This window comes from Heliangelus exortis, chromosome 21, assembly GCF_036169615.1.
Source record: "Heliangelus exortis chromosome 21, bHelExo1.hap1, whole genome shotgun sequence".
NCBI lineage: Eukaryota > Metazoa > Chordata > Aves > Apodiformes > Trochilidae > Heliangelus > Heliangelus exortis.
Genome location: NC_092442.1, coordinates 3,889,039 through 3,906,927, shown reverse-complemented (window position 1 = coordinate 3,906,927; position 17,889 = coordinate 3,889,039). Strand labels below are relative to the sequence as shown.

The 17,889-nt window shown below is 50.1% G+C and overlaps 3 protein-coding genes across 5 annotated transcripts in view; 1 reads left to right on the top strand and 2 right to left on the bottom strand.

Annotated features, from left to right (window-relative positions):
• The first annotated feature begins 215 nt into the window (after positions 1–215).
• On the top strand, positions 216–4,862 carry RPAIN (RPA interacting protein). 2 transcript variants are annotated; one of them, XM_071764998.1, is made up of 7 exons: positions 216–320; positions 575–757; positions 1,489–1,552; positions 1,970–2,084; positions 2,281–2,344; positions 2,465–2,599; positions 4,577–4,862. In XM_071764998.1, exons 1-7 carry the CDS (start codon positions 243–245, stop codon positions 4,637–4,639), a joined length of 702 nt encoding a protein of 233 aa, XP_071621099.1. In that variant the 5' UTR covers positions 216–242; the 3' UTR covers positions 4,640–4,862. The 2 variants fall into 2 exon arrangements, with proteins under 2 accessions (XP_071621099.1, XP_071621100.1); XM_071764999.1 differs by lacking the exon at positions 4,577–4,862 and adding an exon at positions 3,133–3,354.
• C1QBP (complement C1q binding protein) lies at positions 3,880–8,592 on the bottom strand. The gene is made up of 6 exons (XM_071764997.1): positions 8,283–8,592; positions 7,385–7,535; positions 6,859–6,946; positions 6,280–6,375; positions 5,323–5,445; positions 3,880–4,298 (listed from the first exon to the last, which is right to left on the bottom strand). The coding sequence occupies exons 1-6, from the start codon at positions 8,542–8,544 to the stop codon at positions 4,149–4,151; spliced, it is 870 nt and encodes a 289-aa protein (XP_071621098.1). The 5' UTR covers positions 8,545–8,592; the 3' UTR covers positions 3,880–4,148.
• A 1,208-nt stretch (positions 8,593–9,800) lies between these two features.
• Positions 9,801–17,889, bottom strand: part of DHX33 (DEAH-box helicase 33) — a 12,565-nt gene continuing 4,476 nt past the window's right edge. The window contains exons 5-12 of one of the 2 annotated variants that reach the window (XM_071764942.1): positions 16,828–17,013; positions 16,088–16,199; positions 15,548–15,707; positions 15,042–15,130; positions 14,391–14,518; positions 13,616–13,819; positions 12,829–12,915; positions 9,801–11,458 (exon numbers count right to left, since the gene is read on the bottom strand). In XM_071764942.1, the coding sequence (XP_071621043.1) occupies positions 11,315–11,458; positions 12,829–12,915; positions 13,616–13,819; positions 14,391–14,518; positions 15,042–15,130; positions 15,548–15,707; positions 16,088–16,199; positions 16,828–17,013 (1,110 nt within the window). In that variant the 3' untranslated portion in view covers positions 9,801–11,314. The remainder of the gene's footprint in view (positions 11,459–12,828; positions 12,916–13,615; positions 13,820–14,390; positions 14,519–15,041; positions 15,131–15,547; positions 15,708–16,087; positions 16,200–16,827; positions 17,014–17,889) is intronic. The other variant, XM_071764941.1, reaches the window with a different exon arrangement.

The window sequence follows — 17,889 nt, the reverse complement described above, 5'->3', positions numbered from 1 at the left end:
AGTGTCCCCCGCGGCGCAGGCGGAGGCTCTGCCCCCCGTCCCTCCCCGCAGACTCCCCCATTCCCGCACGCCTCACGGACTACATTTCCCGGTGTCCCCCGCGGCGCAGGCGGAGGCGCTCCCCCTTCTCCCCCCGCACACCTCCCCCCTTCCCGCACGCCTCACGGACTACAGTTCCCAGCGTGCCCCTCGGCAGAGGCACCTCCCTCCCCCCCATCCCGCCTCCGCCGTCCCGCAGCGCCATGGAGGCGGCGGCGCGATGGCCCCGCGCTCGGTACCGGGGCCCGTCCGTCCCGCCCTGGAAGGAGGCTTACCGCAGGGTGAGCGGGGCGGGAGGGAGGGAAGGGGGGGTCACACCCATAGCTCGACACCGGTTTGTCCCCTGGGTCTGTCCCGGCGGGACAGCAGGGACCCGCTGGGCCGCATCCCCGAACCTCTCCGCAGCGCCGGGCCGGGCGGATCGAGGCCGTTCCCCCCCTCCAGTGCCGCCCCTTACGGGATGCGACCGGACCTTGGGCTCCGACTCCCACCTGGATGCGGGGCTGACGCGTTCTCTGTGCTCTGCTCCCTCCAGCGCTGCATGGAGAGGCTGAGGAGCAGCCGGGCCAAGCTGCTGGACCGGTACCGCCGGGCCGGGGATGGGGTGTGCGGCCCGGCAGCGCTGCTGGTGCAGGAGGTGATGGAGCAGGAGTGGCAGACGCTGCAGGACGGGCAGGAGACGCTGCCCTCCCTCCGGACAGGGGAGGCCCTGGCACAGGTCAGTACCGACCCACGGCACCGGTTCCGAGCCACAGAACCCCTGGAGTCAGAAAAAACTTTCCGGGTCATGGAGTCCAAACCACAGCCAAGGCCAGCACTGAGCCAGGGCCCTCAGCATCGCATCCCCACAGCTTTGAAATCCCTCCGGGGATGGGGACACCACCCCTGGGCAGCCCGGGCCAGGGCCTGACCGGCTTTTTGGGGAAAAAACCACTCCCAGGAGTCAATCTGAACCTCCCCTGGCATACCTCGAGCTCTTTTCCTCTTGTCCTCTGGCTTCTTGCTGGCTACATGGATAACGCAGCTGGAACTTCAGCCTCCCGCTGGTTGGAGTTGGCAAAATTCAGGAGTTTCTGGGTTTCCTGCAGCCAGCGTGGGGCTTGGAGCCTCATGACTTCCTTCCCAAGCTGCTGGGCATGGCAGCAGAGGGCAGGTTCCTCCTTTGCAGTTTTCAGAGCTGGTTTATCACGGAGCACAGGAACAAAACATCAGTCTTTAAGAAGCTTTGGCAAGGCTGAGTGCTGACCCACCAGGGTTGGCTTTGCACAGGTCCCTGTGGTACACTTTGTTCTCCACAGTGCACTTCATTTTATTTTATTTTTTTTTGCAAATACAGAGGTTGACCAAAGAATGATCAGAGTGAATTTAAGTTGCAGTGGCAGCTCAGTCAGGTGCTGGAAGTGGTAAAGTAGCCAGGATGGGAGAGTCACTGACTGCTGCACCTTTCAGATGCTAGAGGACCCCGATGAGTTAGCAGTGCTGGAGGAGATCCAACAAGAACTGATCTTGCAAGGTAAAGTCTCTGCATGTTTTCTGACTCCTTTGGTTTGTAATATTCTGGACTTTCTGATAATCCAAACCAGCTGAGGCTGCTTTGCTCCTCGGTTCTTGGAGACCACGTGGTACAGAAGAGGCTCCTCAAACACATTGAGACCCTTCTTGAGAGTTCTGAGAGCTGAAAAAAAGACAGTTGAAAATCTGTATAAATTTGGAAAGCTTCTAAATTGTTGGTTGGAAAGTGGGAAGCCCCCCCACTTGAGACCAGGTAAAGACTGAGCCAGAAGAAAAATATAACTTACAGTGATTTTTTCCTCAAGTGTAGAAATCTGACCCAAAGAATGCAAAGTTCAGAAGCTGCCTCAGCTTCCTGTGTGCTGCTCTGCCTCAGGTTCCTACCAGATCCTGAGGGTGTTTTCCTGTGTTCTTGCAGAGCAGTCACTGATAGAAGAGTATGAGAGGAGCCTGCAGTTTGATGAGGAATGTCTCAATGCCATGCTGGAGGGTTTGGATGCCAGTGACAAGATCATCTGCCCAGTGTGTAGAAAGTAAGAAAGCCCTTGGCATTGGAATGAGGTTCTCCACTCTCTGGGGCTTGAACAGGCAAAAGCAGTTGGTAAACAGAGGCTGCTGCTACTGTTTGTTTCACCAAAATTAAAAAAACTGAGCAATGATCAAAGGGTTTTGCTAAATTCTGCTTTTTTTCTGGCTGTTGTGATGATGCTCACCGTGTCCTCTTTCTAGGAACAACCTGACTGTGAGGAACCACTCTGTTCTTTGCCAGTGTGGGTTGTACATCAGCACCCAGGTGAGCTGCACCCAGTGATGTGGAAGCTGTGACTGCCCAGGCCTGCTGCCAAGAGGCAGTTTCAGGCCACAGAGGCAGCAAGGTCAGTGTAAGATTTCTTTGTACCTGACTTTTCCTCAGGGCATGACAGAAGAGAAGCTCAGGGCACTCCTGGAGCAGACAGTGACTGAGCACAGCCAGAGGTGTTCTCACAACCCAGAGTTCACAGTGACCACTGGGATGGAGGAGGAAACCACTCTGCTCATGAGCTGCCCGGTGAGCCAGAAGCCAAACTCCAGGAGAGGGGCTCTGCTGGGATCCACTCCTCAATTATGGGGGGAGAGAGCCCCACGAGTCCATCAATCCCAGGGGTTTGTGTTGCTGTTATTCCACAAACTTCCTTGGAAATGGTTTTGAGTGTCAGTAACTGTAGAAGGAAAAGCCATGTTACTAACTGCTGGATTAGGGAATCTTTCAAGGACCTGTCAATTTTTAGTGCCTTACCTTTCCCCCACCTTCACCAACAACTTCAGGTCTTGTGTGGAGCTGCTCTTAGGTAAGTGGTTCATAAAGAAAAGTTTTTAAAATTACTTCAGTTTAAGTCTCCTCCAGAGGCTCACCCATTACCTCTTCAAAACCACCTTGTGCACATGTAGAGCCAGCAGCTCCTTAGCTTTGCTGGTCACCTGGAACCACTGTGTGTGAACCTCCAGGGTGAGGACAGCATTAGGAAGCAGAGCATTTCAGTTTTGAACGTTAATAATTCATTTTATACATTGCTACAGCTTCTCTGTTCACCTTTTGTAAAGGTCTGTGACTCCTGGACAGTTCTCCTCTAAGCTGACCTGGCTGCTGCTTTTCTACTGGAGAAGGAATTCCAAGACTAAAAAACCACCCTGAGAGCTGCTAGTTATTTTTATGTATATACTTGTAACTTCTGTGCCAAAAGATACTTGAAAAGGCAGTAGTACTGCCTCACCCTGCACTTTTAATGACACACTTTATCTTTTGAAATAAATATACTTAGTTTACTTCAGCCTTCCTGTAGCCTGTAACAATGCATCAGTGACCTCCCAGCTGCTCAAACTCAGGATGACCCTCAGGGAACAACTGGAGCCTTGGGATTGAGTGGGAGTGTGGCTGCAGCCCTGCAGCAGAGCCTCTGACAGCAGCAGCCACAGCCTCCCAGTTGTTCTCCAGCCTCCCTGCAATGGCTCCATTAATACAAACAGGTTATGGTGTCATCCCTTTCCAAAACAGCTCCTCAAGCACAATGTTGAAGGGGTTAAATTCTATTCCCTAACACCAAAACAGGATTTCTAGAGTGAGGTTTGTAACTAGCACTGCTTGGCCTGGAAAATTCCTCCTCCTGCCACTGCTCTGTTGGAGGACACAGGGTGTAGCTGGAATCAATCTCCCTGGAGAAAATGAGGCCAGGAACAGCTCTGCCAGCAGCTGCACCAACACTGACTGAAGGCACAGACAAAAAACCAGCATGTTTGTTACAGCAGCTCTCTAGTCAGCAGTGGTACAACAGGAAGAACAGAAATCACCACTTTTCAGTGATATGTTGAGCAGATTTTATTCTTCACATTCATTCTGAATTGTACAAAAACCATCAGGTAGGGTGAGGCAATTCCAGTGGATAGAGAACTTGATCTGGGCTGCAACATAAATACAAAACCCCAAATAAGAGTGAGAATCCTCATTCTCCAACTTCAAAGGTACTTACTCTCCAGATCTGCTGTGAAGATAGATTTGGGTACTGCTGACTGGAGTAGTGCTGTGGAATACCCACCCTTGAAGATGAGTTTTCTAGCCTAACCTACTGACATTTCACAAAGCTTTTAAGGTCTTCAAGGAATTTGATGTACTCCTGGTGCTCCAGTGCAGTGCTGAGCTCTATTAACTCATCAGCAAAGGTGTTGTCCACTCCTCGATCAGCCAGGAAATCCATTAAATGATCATACAGAGCCTGGAAGGAATGAACAAGAAAACTTTTTAGTTTTCTGTCACATCTGGGCAGGGTGGTTTGTGAGCTGTCCCACAGCATTGCTTTCCCCCAGGAAGACCAGGCCTGCCTCCTGCAGGAGACCCAGCAGCTCCTCATCCCCTCTGTGGTGGGCCTTTTTCTGTTTGTCTGGGTTTTTTTCCTTTATTAAACCAGTGTTACTGAGCAAATTCTTCATTTTGGACTGTGTAATCTAAATAGATCACCAGTCAGACACATTTTAAATTCATTTTCTGTCTCAGGTCAGAGAGGAAATAAACCCAACAAAACAATGGGATCTTCTAGAGCACACCAACCAATTCTAACATGAGTGCTTCCCAGAGAGATGCACTCTAGGGGTGAAGTTTCAATCACACAATTCACAGCCTCCAGCTCAGATTTAATGTTCTGAAAGCCTGGCACTGAGAACATACAAGTAGATGTCACAGCTACAAAAACATACCCTGAAAACAAAGGCATCTACATGTGGTATCTGTAAGTGTCACTGTTAACTACAGGGATCAAAAGAATCAAAGTCAAAATTAAGAGTCAAAATTAAAAGTCAAAATTAAGAGTCAAAATTAAAAGTCAAAATTAAAAGTCAAAATTAAAAGTCAAAATTAAAAGTCAAAATTAAAAGTCAAAATTAAAAGTCAAAATTAAAAGTCAAAATTAAGAGTCAAAATTAAGAGTCAAAGGTAACCAAAGGGATCAAAAGTCAAAGCATCTCTCAGGTGTCACATAGCTGCTGGGAAATCAGCCTGTAAAGCCTGGAACAGAACAACTTTCAACCTGCCTGTGTGCCAACAGTGCCACCAGCACAGCTCCTGGGACCATGAAATACTCCTGGGTTTGCAGCAGAACCAGGACCTGATGGAACACTGGGGCAGAGCAGGGGAGTTCCCCATCTCAGACATCCAGGACAGGACTCATTCCTACCCCAGGAGCTAAGGGACAGCCAGACAGGACACACCCAAGTGCTCTCTGCAGCCGTGTTAGCAGCACTCACCCAGTCCAGGGAATCAGTATTGAGGGTGTAGTTGGTGTCCTTCCAGTCTGACTCCCCAGTGGGCTGAAAACTGACCTCCCTAATTGTGAAGATATCACTTTCTTCCTCTCCTTCATGTCCAATCTGAAGCAGGAGATAAAAATGTGAGATTCATGTTAGCTCTGACCACAAGGCCCCTTCAGCCATCCCAGCCCCAAACAATGCTACACTGCAGGCCAAGCCCCAAGGCTGGCATTAAAGCCTCTCCCTGGCCACGCCTGCCTTGGAGATAAGCACTGACTGAGAGGAGAGGAGAGGAAATGCCCCAAGGTGTCAGATACCAGCAGTGACCTGATGGAAGTCAGCAGCCTGAGTTGTACAGAGATGTAAGAACCTCTTCCACCTGGTTCTGAATCTCTCTTCTGAAATCTGTCTAACCCTTCTCAGCTACGACTGGCTGCATAAAGCATCTGTTAAGGTTTACAAAATAAAACACAAAGATCAGTCTGAAGCAAAGCTCTCAGTTTTAGTCTCCTCCCACTCTCTTTTTTTTTCTTTTTTTTTTAATCCCTACTTTGTCACACCCCACAGCAACAAAATTGGGAAGTTATTGACACAAATTGATCTTCTTTTGGCTGTTCCCACTCACCCCTCTGAAGCTGTGGTGCTACTGAAGTTCAGCCATGCCTCCCTTCCCCAGTGTAAAGCAACCAACTGGGAATAAGTGGCTGCTCAAAAATGCCAGGGCAGGATGTGAGGGATGCCATGGAACATCTCCTCCCTACACAGTGTTCTTTGTAAGCACAAAGCTTTTTTTTGTGTGTTAAAAAGACTGCCACTTCTGCAGAGTCAGAAAAGCAACAGACTGTGGAGCAGTGAGAATCAGCAGTGGCACAGTTACACTACAAGCAGGAAATGTGCAGCCAGTCACCACCCAGAGTTTTGGTCCAGCAGACACAGGACCAGTCTGATACCCACCTCATCTTCAGGGTAATGGCAGTCAAGAACAAGGGTCTGTTTTGTATCATCTTTTATTACTTCCACAACAAAGTTGGGAGTTGATGTAAGATCAGGCTGAAAAAGAGAAGAGTTGCATCAGAATGGGAGTAGGAGCCAAAGTGCTGGCAGTGCAGCACAGCCCCTCCTGCACTGTTCTCTGTCACCCTCTGTCTGGAGTCTCTGTGTCACTGCAGATGAAACCATTTGCCTCACACAGGACTGCTCAGTCACAGTTTTTACCAGTATTTTTCCTGAACAGTCACATTAACAGGAATGAGACACTTCTGACCAACAGAACCATACAAGTGAAGTCACCTGAATACCTTTTCACGTCATTGCACTGATATCCAAAAGTTCCTCTCACCTCTCAGAGAGCCCTCTCACCCTGCTCTGCCTTTCTGCTGCAGAGAAAGCAGGGACAGCCAACCCATAAACATCTGTATTTTGTGACTTCATGCTCCCAAGTATGAGAGGAAACCAACCCTTGACATTGATAGGCAAGGTTCTAATTTCCCACTTTGTACCTGTCACTGAAGTGCAAATCAAGAGTAAATTTACCTCCTGCTCATCAGGTTTCTGCTCTTCCTGTGTTTCTTCCTCAGCCGAGGGTGGAATGCTGTTGTTGATGTTGAATGTAACCGTTATCCTTCAGAAGAAACAGAAACAGTTACTTTGCACACACTGAAAAAACAACTATCAGAACGTCTTCTCTTTGAAGCTTTTCTTGGAGGGGCAGTGTAACTGGTGTGGAATCCACACACTGTCAGGAAAACCAGGTGCTGCAGTACACAACACACACTGGAATGAAGCTGGCTTCCTTCAGCTGCTTTCATTAACACGAATTTTTCAAGTTTTACTGCCCTGAGCTGTTATTTTTAACTGGGGAAGACTGCAGGTAACTTTGTAACACACAAGGCAGCAGAGCAAAAAAGGTAAAAGGAAAAAAAAAAAAAAAAAAAGAAAAAGAAAAAGGCTCCTTTGAGCCAAGATGGGAAAATCAAGAGCCTCAGCAACACCCAGGTGGCACAGCCAGGAGGAAATGGAGAAACCTGGTTCCAGGTTGTTACCCCGAGCCCACACTCACTTCTCCCCCGCGATCTTCCGCACCAGTTTGGCCTCGGTGCCGTGCACCTCCAGCTCCCACCCTCCCGACACCTTGGGCAGGGATTTGTGCTTCTGGATCTTCCTCTCCTCCTTGATCTCGTCCGTCAGGAACTGCGCGAAGGCTTTGTCACCTGGTGGGAAACGAGAGGGTGAGGAAAGCCACCACCATCACCACCACCATGTGCCCCTCCCAAAACCCCAACCTCCAACCCCCCTCCCCAAACGGGGATCCCCTCACACCGCCCCTTCTCCCCCAAAACAGGGCTCCCCTTTCATCTCCACCCCGAGCACTGAGCATCCCCCCACCCCCAGGGTCTCCTCCCAAGGGGGGGATGGGGAGCGCTCCATCCCGCTCCCTAAAATGGGACCCCTCACATCCTCCCCCAAAGGTGGGAGCGCTCCCTTCCCTCCCACCAACCGCGGGGCCCCTCAGATCGACCCTGGGACCCACACTTCCCACTGGGCAGGGCAGGGCAGGGCAGGGCAGGACAACGAAGGGCTGGGAAGGGAAGGGAAAGGGAAAGGGAAGAGAAAGGGAAGGGAAGAGAGAGAAGAGAAGGGAAGGGAAGGGAAGGGAAGGGAAGGGGAAGGGAAGGGAAGGGAAGGGAAGGGAAGGGAAGGGAAGGGAAGGGAAGGGAAGGGAAGGGAAGGGAAGGGAAGGAAGGGAAGGGAAGGGAAGGGAAGAGAGAAGGGAAGGGAAGAGAGAAGGGAAGGGAAGAGAGAAGGGAAGGGAAGAGAGAAGGGAAGGGAAGAGAGAAGGGAAGGGAAGGGAAGGGAAGGGAAGGGAAGGGAAGGAGAGGGAAGGGAAGGGAAGGGAAGGGAAGGGAAGGGCTGGGCAGGGAAGGGCTGGGCAGGGCGTCCCGGTTCTCCCCCCTCACCCTCGGTGTGGAGCCCTCCACAGCCACACGAGACTCCGCCGGCCGAGCCCCTCCTCGGGCGGAGCAGCCCCGTCCGCCCGCCGCCGCCCAACTGCCATAGGGAGCGGGCCAAGGGCGGGGAGGCGGCGGGGGACGGCAGGAGGGTGCGGGGGAAGGAGGAGGAGAAGGAGGAAGATGGGGAGAGGAGGAGGAGGCGGCGGGGCGGGTGCCGGAGCGGAGGGCGCAGGGCGGCGGCAGCGCGCAGGGCCCGTGCGAGCAGCATGGTGCGGCGGGAGAGGACACACGGGAGGCCCCGGAACTGCACCCCCCCCTTCCGCCTGCAGCGGCCCCGGCGGCCCCCGCGCGGGTAACGGGGATCCGGGTTCGAGTCCCGGCCCCGGAGGAAAGGAAAGCGGAGGCGGGAGCGCTCACCGAGGGTAAAAAAAGGAAAAATGGGGAAGGGGCACAGGGTTTAGCGGGAAATGGGGTAGTGGGGAAGGCGCAGAGGAGGCTTTAGGGGTGTGGGGGAAATGCCGGTGCTTCCCCCTGAGGTGCAATAGGGCAGAGCAGCGCACACTGGAATGAGCTCAGCTGTTTACTCAGCTTCTGTTGCTTTTGTTTTCTCCTTTAGCAATAAATATTCTAAGGGGAAGATTGACAAACTCTTTCTTAGCATAAAGTGTTCCCTTTGTCCCAAAACTGGAATAAATTCTACCGAGTAGAAGCAGAAAAGGCCCATAGCTTCTCACTGCAAGGCTGCAGCAGGAGAGCAGCAATGCCACCCCACAGCATCCACCCCACAGCATCCACCCCACAGTATCCACCCCACAGCATCCACCCCACAGCATCCACCCCACAGCATCCACCCCACCCCACAGCATCCACCCCACAGCATCCACCCCACCCCAGAGCATCCACCCCACCCCAGAGCATCCACCCCACCCCATAGCATCCACACCACCCCACAGCATCTACCCCACAGCATCCACCCCACCCCATAGCATCCACAGCATCCACCCCACAGAATCCATACCACCCCACAGCATCCACACCACCCTACAGCATCCATACCACCCACAGCATCCACACCACCCCACAGCACCAATGCCACTCCACAGCACCCCACAGCATCCACACCACCCCACAGCACCAATGCCACTCCACAGCACCCCACAGCATCCATACCACCCCACAGCACCAATGCCACTCCACAGCACCAAAGCCACCCCACAGCATCCATACCACCCCACAGCATCCATACCACCCCACCACACAAGTGTCACCCCACAGCATCCATGCCATGCCCTCAGTAAGACCCCACCACGCTGACACCACATTAACATCATCACACAAACACCTCAGACTGCTCCAATGAAGTCATTCCCATAAGAACTGGGGAATGACTGGAACTTTTCCCACAGGAAAAGGCTGGGAATTGTACCTGAATGTCCTGTCAGCACTTCTTCCATCCTCACAGCTTTTGTGTCACACAGAACAATGCTCCCGACTTGGATTTTTGCCATGGCTTCTTTATTTTGGGGGAAAAATATACAAATTAGTCCTAAACAAACACTCATCCCCCTTCCCCTAGAAGGATGTCAGTTGGACTGCTCAAACAAAATGTGCACATACTCCATTTTCCCCTACAGATGCAGAGTCTGTAAACCCAAGACACACATCTAAACAGTGCTTTGGTAATTCCCTGCAACTCGTGTGAGTGAGAACAGCTGAAATAGCTGGGTACTCCTGAAATACCACACAAAACTGCAGCCTTCTATACATACAGGATGCATTTCCACTGCCCCCCTGCAGACATTCTGTGTCACCCCTCCCAGAACAGGCTGTGAGAGGGGTCCCAGTTCACTGGGTACCTACTTTGGGAGACACAAATTTGCAGATCAGCACGAGTGGCATTTCAGTTAATAAAAAATAAACTAAAGGACACATTTTTTTCTGAGAGAAAACCAAAGCAAGGCAATCCTGGAGGCCAAAGAAAATGTGTTGTGTAACCAGAAAGGACAAATTAGTACATGCCAGATGCAGGTTGTCCCCACAGATCACCAGCAAAGCCAGCAGCTCTCCCTGAGCAAAAGGAGTTTGACAACAGCCATGATGCAGCACTATTCATCTCATAAGCTTTTTCTTTTATTAAAAAAAAAAAAACATTGCTATTTGAAGGATACAAGGCCCAAACACCACAATCCCACCACAGTTCCTGTAAACTAACCCCATGTTACATTAGGACACTGCAGGTGCAGAGCAGCTTCCCCACCCACACCCTTTCAGACACCTTTTGTTCAACTCACCCCAAAATCTGTATAAATTCCTACAAATTCTAATATACTACATATGATAAATACGTAGTACTACATATTATAAATTACTAGACTGTTGAAACTGGAGTTACCTCTCCCAGAGAGGTATTTAAAAAATACTTAGGATATCATTTAGAAACTACCTACATTTTTCCCACTACCGCCTCACAGTGGTAATATAATAAATCCACTTTCTTTCACATTAAAGAATAGATTTTGTGGCACTATTTTCTTAATTGCAGTACTTAAAAAGACAACTGGGTTTGGTATTGCCACTTCCCTTCAACAGGAAGAGACAGGCAAATGGCAGAGAAAAGAAATAAGAGACACCAATGGTCGATCCACGGTTCCTGACAACGCCAAGCTCCAGACTTCCAATGGAAAAACCAAAGCCTAAACTGGGAGAGGGTTGTGGGAGGCAGAAAGGGAATAAACACCGGAGCAAAAGGCACAAACCCTTGATGATTCAAGAACCTTTAAGGACATTCAGTCCCTCAAGCAGAGGTCAGTTCTTGGCTGTGCGGAGCTTCCTGCGGAAGTACTGGGGCGCTGCCTCGTACAGCCACTCGGCATCCACCACGCACAGGTCCCTCATGTAGCACTTGTTGGTGTGCAGCAGCCCGTTGTACACCACGCAGGCTGGCTTGCAGTGGAAGAGAACAGAGGAAGGGTGGATATTCACCACCTGGTGGGAGTCCAGGGTGCTGTAGGTGCCGTCCGGCTGCAGCTCGGCGGCGTTCATGAAGAGGCTGTGAGCCAGGCAGCGGCGGACGCTGCCGGTGTCGGAGCGGGAGGACTCGATGGGCATGGAGAGCTGTTTGGCAGCCAGAGAGACAAGAGGGAGTCAGGGGGGTTGTGCAGCCTCCAGAGGGACACGTGGGCCTGTTTTGGAGGGATTCTGAGCTCAGGGAATATTGCCTGAGAAATCCTGCAAGCGTAGGGAATGTGAGGCGGCCAAGAATTAGCGCCGGTAGAGGCTGGGAAGTGACTGGGGTTGGGAGCAGCCCTGAGGAAAAAGATTTGGGAGTGCTGGTGGATTAAAAGTTCAACACGAGCCATCAGTGTGCACTTGTAGCCCAGGAAGCTGACCAGAGCCTTGGCTGCATCAAGAGAAGCGTGGTCAGCAGGCTGAGGGAGGGGATTCTCCCCCTCTGCTCTGCTCTGCTCTCCTGAGGCCCCACCTGGGGCTCTGTGTCCAGTCCTGCAGCCCCTGTCACAAGAAAGCCATGGATGTGCTGGGAAGTGTCCAGGGAAGGGCCATGGGGATGCTCAGAGGGCTGGAGCACCTCTGCTATGGAGACAGACTGAGAGAGTTGGGGTTGTTCAGTCTGGAGAGGAGAAGGCTCTGAGCAGACCTTATTGTGGCCTTCCAGTGTCTGAAGGGGCTACAGGAAAGCTGGGGAGGGACTTTTTAGGATGTCAGGGAGTGACAGGACATGGGGGAATGGATTCCAGATTTACATTGGATGTAAGGAAGAAGTTCTTCCCCATGAGGGTGGTGAGACCCTGGCACAGGTTCCCAGAGAGGTGGTGGAAGCCCCAACCCTGGAAGTTTTTAAGGCCAGGCTTGGAGAGGGCTCTGAGCAACCTGATCTGTGGGAGGTGTCCTGCCCATGGCAGGGGGGTTGGAACTGGATGAGCTTAAAGGCCCCTTCCAACCCTGAAAATTCTCTGAGTCTCTGAATTCAGCTGGTGTCAGGCTAATCCAGGCTAACAGCAAACCAAAGAGCTGCAAAATGGAGCAAGTCTCTCCTTCCAGAAGTGAGCTTGAGGCCAAGGAGCCTTTGCAGGATGCTAAATGGTGGCTCCCATGTCATGTACAGACCCCAAGGAATTCAGCAGCAGCTCCCACCCTCTGCCTTTCCCCTGTGACAGGAACAGTGTTGGTGTGAAAGCTGCTGGTAAATTCAAGGTGCCAGAAGCCAGGCAGCATGGGCTGCAGAGACTGACATCACTCAGTGGCACACACAGCTCTGTCACACTGCACTAGAGCAGCAAAATTCCTTAGGAAAAAACTGAGCTTTACCTGGAAAGCCTCTGGCTCCCCTCCTCTCGATGCACTGCACTCTGCAGCTCTGAGATTTTGGGAGGCAGCTGCAAAGTCAGGAATTCTAACTAGCATTTTATGGGAGGCTGAAAACAAAGCCATGTTTTCTCACTCCTTGGTGTCAGAGCACAGCAAAATCAGTTTGGGGACAAACAGAAAAACATGAACAGGTGAAACAAAGACACACAGAATGGCAACAAGTTACCTTGACACAAATGTCCCTGAGTTGAGCTCTGACATCTGACACAAGCAACATGTTCCTGCTGTTCACAAAGTTCTCTTTGCACCATTCCTGCAGCAGAGACACCAGGAGTTAGAAGGGACAGTTTCTTCACCCAAGAACAGACAGTCTCTGGATACCATGAAAAGCAAAGTCCTCCAAACACAAAATCTTTCTCAGAGCAAAGGTGCCAACCCCTTTCCTTGTCCTGTTTCTACCCCTAAGTGGAAATGTCTGACTACATCCCCTCCCACAGTGCCAACAAACAGCACAGTTGTTCTCTTCCCACTCAGAATCACTCTGCAAGGTCACCAGGTGCTGTGAAAAGCACTTGTTCTTCCACGGGTGGTGAAAACAAATCATAACAGATGCTGCAAGGGACAGGGGACAGGAGTCTACAGATCCACAAATCAAACCCAAGAGTTTATAGGGTGGGATGAATCAAAATCTGCTTGTTAACATGCTCAGTGTTCTTGCCATGGATCCTGCCAAAAAGCATGTTCTAGAGGACTTATTAACACTCTCCCACTCCCTCCTGTTTCCAGCTGGATGCAGGGGAGGAAGAGATGACAGAGCAGGTCTCATGAAGCTTTGGATACCCAGTTTTGCCACAGCTTTCTGGGGGATCCTTCAGCCCTTGAACAGCTTTCTCCAGTCACCCAATTGTTAAGGCTGAGCAAGCCCTCCCTCCTCATTGCTTTGGAAGGCCACACACTGCATTCACAGATATGAGTCCTCCCCCCCTCCAATCCAGACAGGGCTGGGGTCCTACCTTGTTGCCATTGACATTTCTGAAGGCCCTGTAAATGCTGAGCAGGGTGAGGTGATCCCCCTCACTGGAGATGAATTTCTTCCTGACAGATTGCACTTCCTCCCTGCGGGCAGGAGGGCTGTAGAGGACACTGTCCACTGCCAGCAGTGCCACGATGGTCAGGATCTCCTCTGTGCAGTGGAATTTGGGGGACAGGAGGATGGTCTGCAAATCACAAAACAAAACTGAGTTTTGGTCGACCAAAACCAGACTTTTCTGCTCACCAGCAGCCCAGGAACTTTCCTGAGCATTGTTTAGGATAATTCCATAAACATTTGGGCCTTCAGACAATTGTTTATCCTGTGATGGGCCCACCAAGCACATTCAGCAGCAACTGCCATGCTTTTCCTGACTGGCCAGGTCATACAGAGTACAAACATGGTGACTAAGATCAATTACAGCACAATCAAAAATCAAACACATCACTAAAGTGCTCAACAGTGCTACCAGGAACCCCAGAAATTGCAGGGGAATTGGTCTTCAGTGTCAGAGATGCCAGAGGAAAGAAATCAGCTTTTGAAACAACTCCCTGAATTACAAGACAAATGACAAGCAAGCCTGCACAGCTGCTGCAAATAAAGCTGTGCTTCATTAATGAGACTGCAGATAAACCAGCACAGCAGCAGCCATCCCAAATTCCAGACCTTGTTTAAGGAGCTGGAAAGAGAAATGCCAACAGTACTGGGAAGAGTACACGAGATAAAAAATAGCCAGGTTTTTTTTCTGTAATTTTTACTTTAGAGAACTTTGGTTCCAGTGGAAAGGCTGCCATCTTCTTTCCCAGGGGGGTCAGGACAAACTGATCTTCCTTTCTTTCCACAGCTCCCAGCAGGTCCAGCTGCTCAATTGCTGCTTGGATAGCATCTGTCAGAGCAAGGAATTCAGGCTGTGAACATCACTAGCAGGGATGTGAGGCAGCACCACTACCTCTCTCCTGGCCAGAGAGAAATCAGAGCCTCAAGCTGTGGGTTATGTTATCCCCCCTCTATCCAGTGGGACAATAATTTTTCCCAATTTAAGTAGCAAAACTAAAGCTGCCATCTCTATAGCTCTGAGCAGATGTTGTGAGAGATTCTCTCTGGTTTTCCTTGGCAGTTAAGGCCCAACCTCACATTCTTTGTGTCTCAGAACTGCTCCCTGCTCTGGAAGCTGAGCTCCCCAGCTTTCTGTCTTAACTGGGGCTGCTCTGATGGGGCTGAGCACAAGAAATGAGCAGTGAATGAACCTCAGATGTCTGGACCAGCAGAACGAGATGCAGGAGCCAGCTCCCCTTCCCCAGCCCTCACCTCTATCTATCTGGCTGGCCTGAAAACAATTTTCAAGCAATTCCTCATGACTCATTTGTAATTTTTTCCCCATTTTTTTTTTTTTTTTTGTGACCACTTACCAGGAGATGGCTTGGACATGAAGTCAAAGGTAAGCACATTGGGAATTCTCAGGGCCAGGAGCTGAAGCATCACACTGGCCAGGTTACACCTGCACAGGCAGAAAAAACAGCTGAGATTGTTCTCCTCTCCCCACCTCCTTTTTTTTCTTTCTTTTTTTTTTTTTTTTTGCTTATAAGCTGAGCTGGAGTCCTCAGACCTGTGCTGCAATTTGACAGATTAGTCTAATGCTGGCTGGTGAAGTTTTACTTCCAAAGCCATGAAGGGTAAGAGGCAAGTCTAAGTTTTGGAGGAAAGTCAAGAAAACTATTGCTCCTGCTTGTTTGGAGCCCAAACAGCCACCCTGAGCAAATGCCTCCTATTTTTTCTGCTTATTCTCCAGAGCTCATTTTAATGAAAAGTCAAGTGGTCAGACTGTAGATCCAGCTTTGGTGTTCAGTTTAGGCAGCTCACAGCACACACAGGAGGTGTGGTGAGGAGAGTGATGGTAGCAGGGTTCTTTTCTCACCTCTGTATCTCAGGAACTGTCATTTTGTCAAACTTCTCAAACTCATCCTCTGTGTAGAGCCGGTAGCAGACCCCACTCTCCTCTCTCCCTGCTCTCCCTGCCCGTTGCCAAGCCTGAGCCTTTGACACCCTCTGGACTGCCAGCACTTCCAGGCCAATTTCTGTGCATGGAAAAGCATCACTTCAGTCACCTTCTGAATAACAAACAGCTTGGAAAAACAAAACTTGGATATTAATGACAAAAAAATCCCATCCAAAGATTCCTCAGATTTGGGTTCAACCTTCAACCCAAGGCAATAATCGTGCACTGTGGCCATCAAGAGATCTGAGAGATTTTTACCCCTGCATTGCTGGTACTTAAAAAAAAAAAAAAAACAACCCACAAAACAACCCAAACCTCAAAACCCCACACCTAAACTTTAAGAGGTTATTTTAGACAGTGCAGAGGGGGGTTGAAATTAACTCTCAGTGGGGCTCATTGCTTCTCATAACTTGTACAGAACTGGGAAGAATCCCTGCCTTGCCCCTCAGAACTCCTCACCAGGGCTGTACTTCTTTGCTTTGACCATGCCTGTGTCCACAACATATTTGATTCCTGTGATGGTGATGGAGGTCTCAGCAATGTTGGTGGAGAGAATCACTTTGCGACAGCCCTGGAAGGAAGAACCAACTCAAGTTGCCACCAAGAAATAATTGTTACTTTTGGCAAGCTGTGTAACTGTAGCCATACCCTGCCTGCTAGGCCAGCTCTCCTAAATTAAAATAATCTCTAGTTCTTGATCAGTTTCTAAAACATGTTCTTAAGCCTCTTGCAACAAAGCACAGGACAGCTGGAATCTAAATGTCTTTAAACCATTTTGGTTTCATGTTCTGGTACAAGATGAGAAAGTTTATTTATCTGCTGAAAAGGTAACAAAAGAGCTTGAAGCAGCACAAATTCATTTTCTGACAGCCCTGTGGAATACACCCTGGTTTTTAGCTCTCTAAGGATTTGGCCCTGTAGCTTTTTTGTGATAAGGACATAAAATCCTTATGAAATAGGATAAAATTCCATTCCTCTGCCCTTTTCACTCCCTTTAATCCTTTCTTCCTTTTATGGTCCTGGATGACCAATTGCATGCATCTGCTAACACCATCCCAGTTGCATTATCTGGCATCACACTGGAACCATTCAGCCTGAAGCCAGTGGACACCATTAATACCAGCACAGACCACTTCAAGCCCCTTAAACTTTTCCATCTTCCTTCCAAGCAAACAAACTCATCCCTCAGCCTCTCTCACCTTAGGGGCAGCCTGGAAGACACGGAGCTGCTGACAGTAGGGCAGGGAAGCATAAAGAGGCATCACTGCCATCTGTGGGCAGCCCTCAGGGAGGTGCTTGGCAATGTCTCTGCAGGTTTTGGTCATTGCTTCAATTTCTTCCTGACCAGTCAGGAAGACCAAGATGTCCTGGGAAGAGGGGGCTTCCTACAGCCAGAGGAAAAAGCAAGAGAGGAGTTAAGATGGTTGGGATAAGGGGGAAAGTTGGGATTGTAATGAATCATAGAATCATAGAATCCTAGAATCCTAGAGGTTGGAAGGGACCTGGAAAGATCATCTAGTCCAACCCCCCCTGCCAGAGCAGGGCCCCCTAGAGTACATCCCCTAGCAACGTGTCCAGGGGGGTTTTGAATGTCTCCAGTGAAGGAGACTCCACAACCCCCCTGGGCAGCCTGTTCCAGGGCTCTGTCACCCTTACAGTAAAAAAATTTTTTCTGATATTCAACTTGAACCTCCTATGCTCCAATTTACACCCATTACCCCTTGTCCTATCACTGGTCACCACTGAGAAAAGCCTAACTCCATCTCCCTGACACTCACCCCTTACATATTTGAAAACATTGATGAGGTCACCCCTCAGTCTCCTTTTCTCCAAACTAAAGAGACCCAGCTCCCTCAGCCTTTCCTCATAAGGGAGATGTTCCACTCCCTTAATCATCTCAGTAGCTCTGTGCTGGACTCTTTCAAGCACTTCCCTGTCCTTCTTGAACTGAGGGGCCCAGAACTGGACACAATACTCCAGGTGTGGCCTCACCAATGCAGAATAGAGGGGTGTCCTGACAGCAAAGCAGGTAAAGAAAAAAAAAAAAACCACATGTGGTGTGCAAGGTGTGAAGTTCCTGATGGGTTCTCCAGAGGTGAAGGATAAGCTGTGTGTTTCAAGACTGGGTTTAATGGGGTGGAGGAATAATCTAAGGCCCCATGATTATTTCATTAATTAACTGCCCAGCACATGCACACAGGAGAGCCAGCACACACCCAGATCCAAGTCACTAATTACACAAAACTCAGGTGAGAGAAACA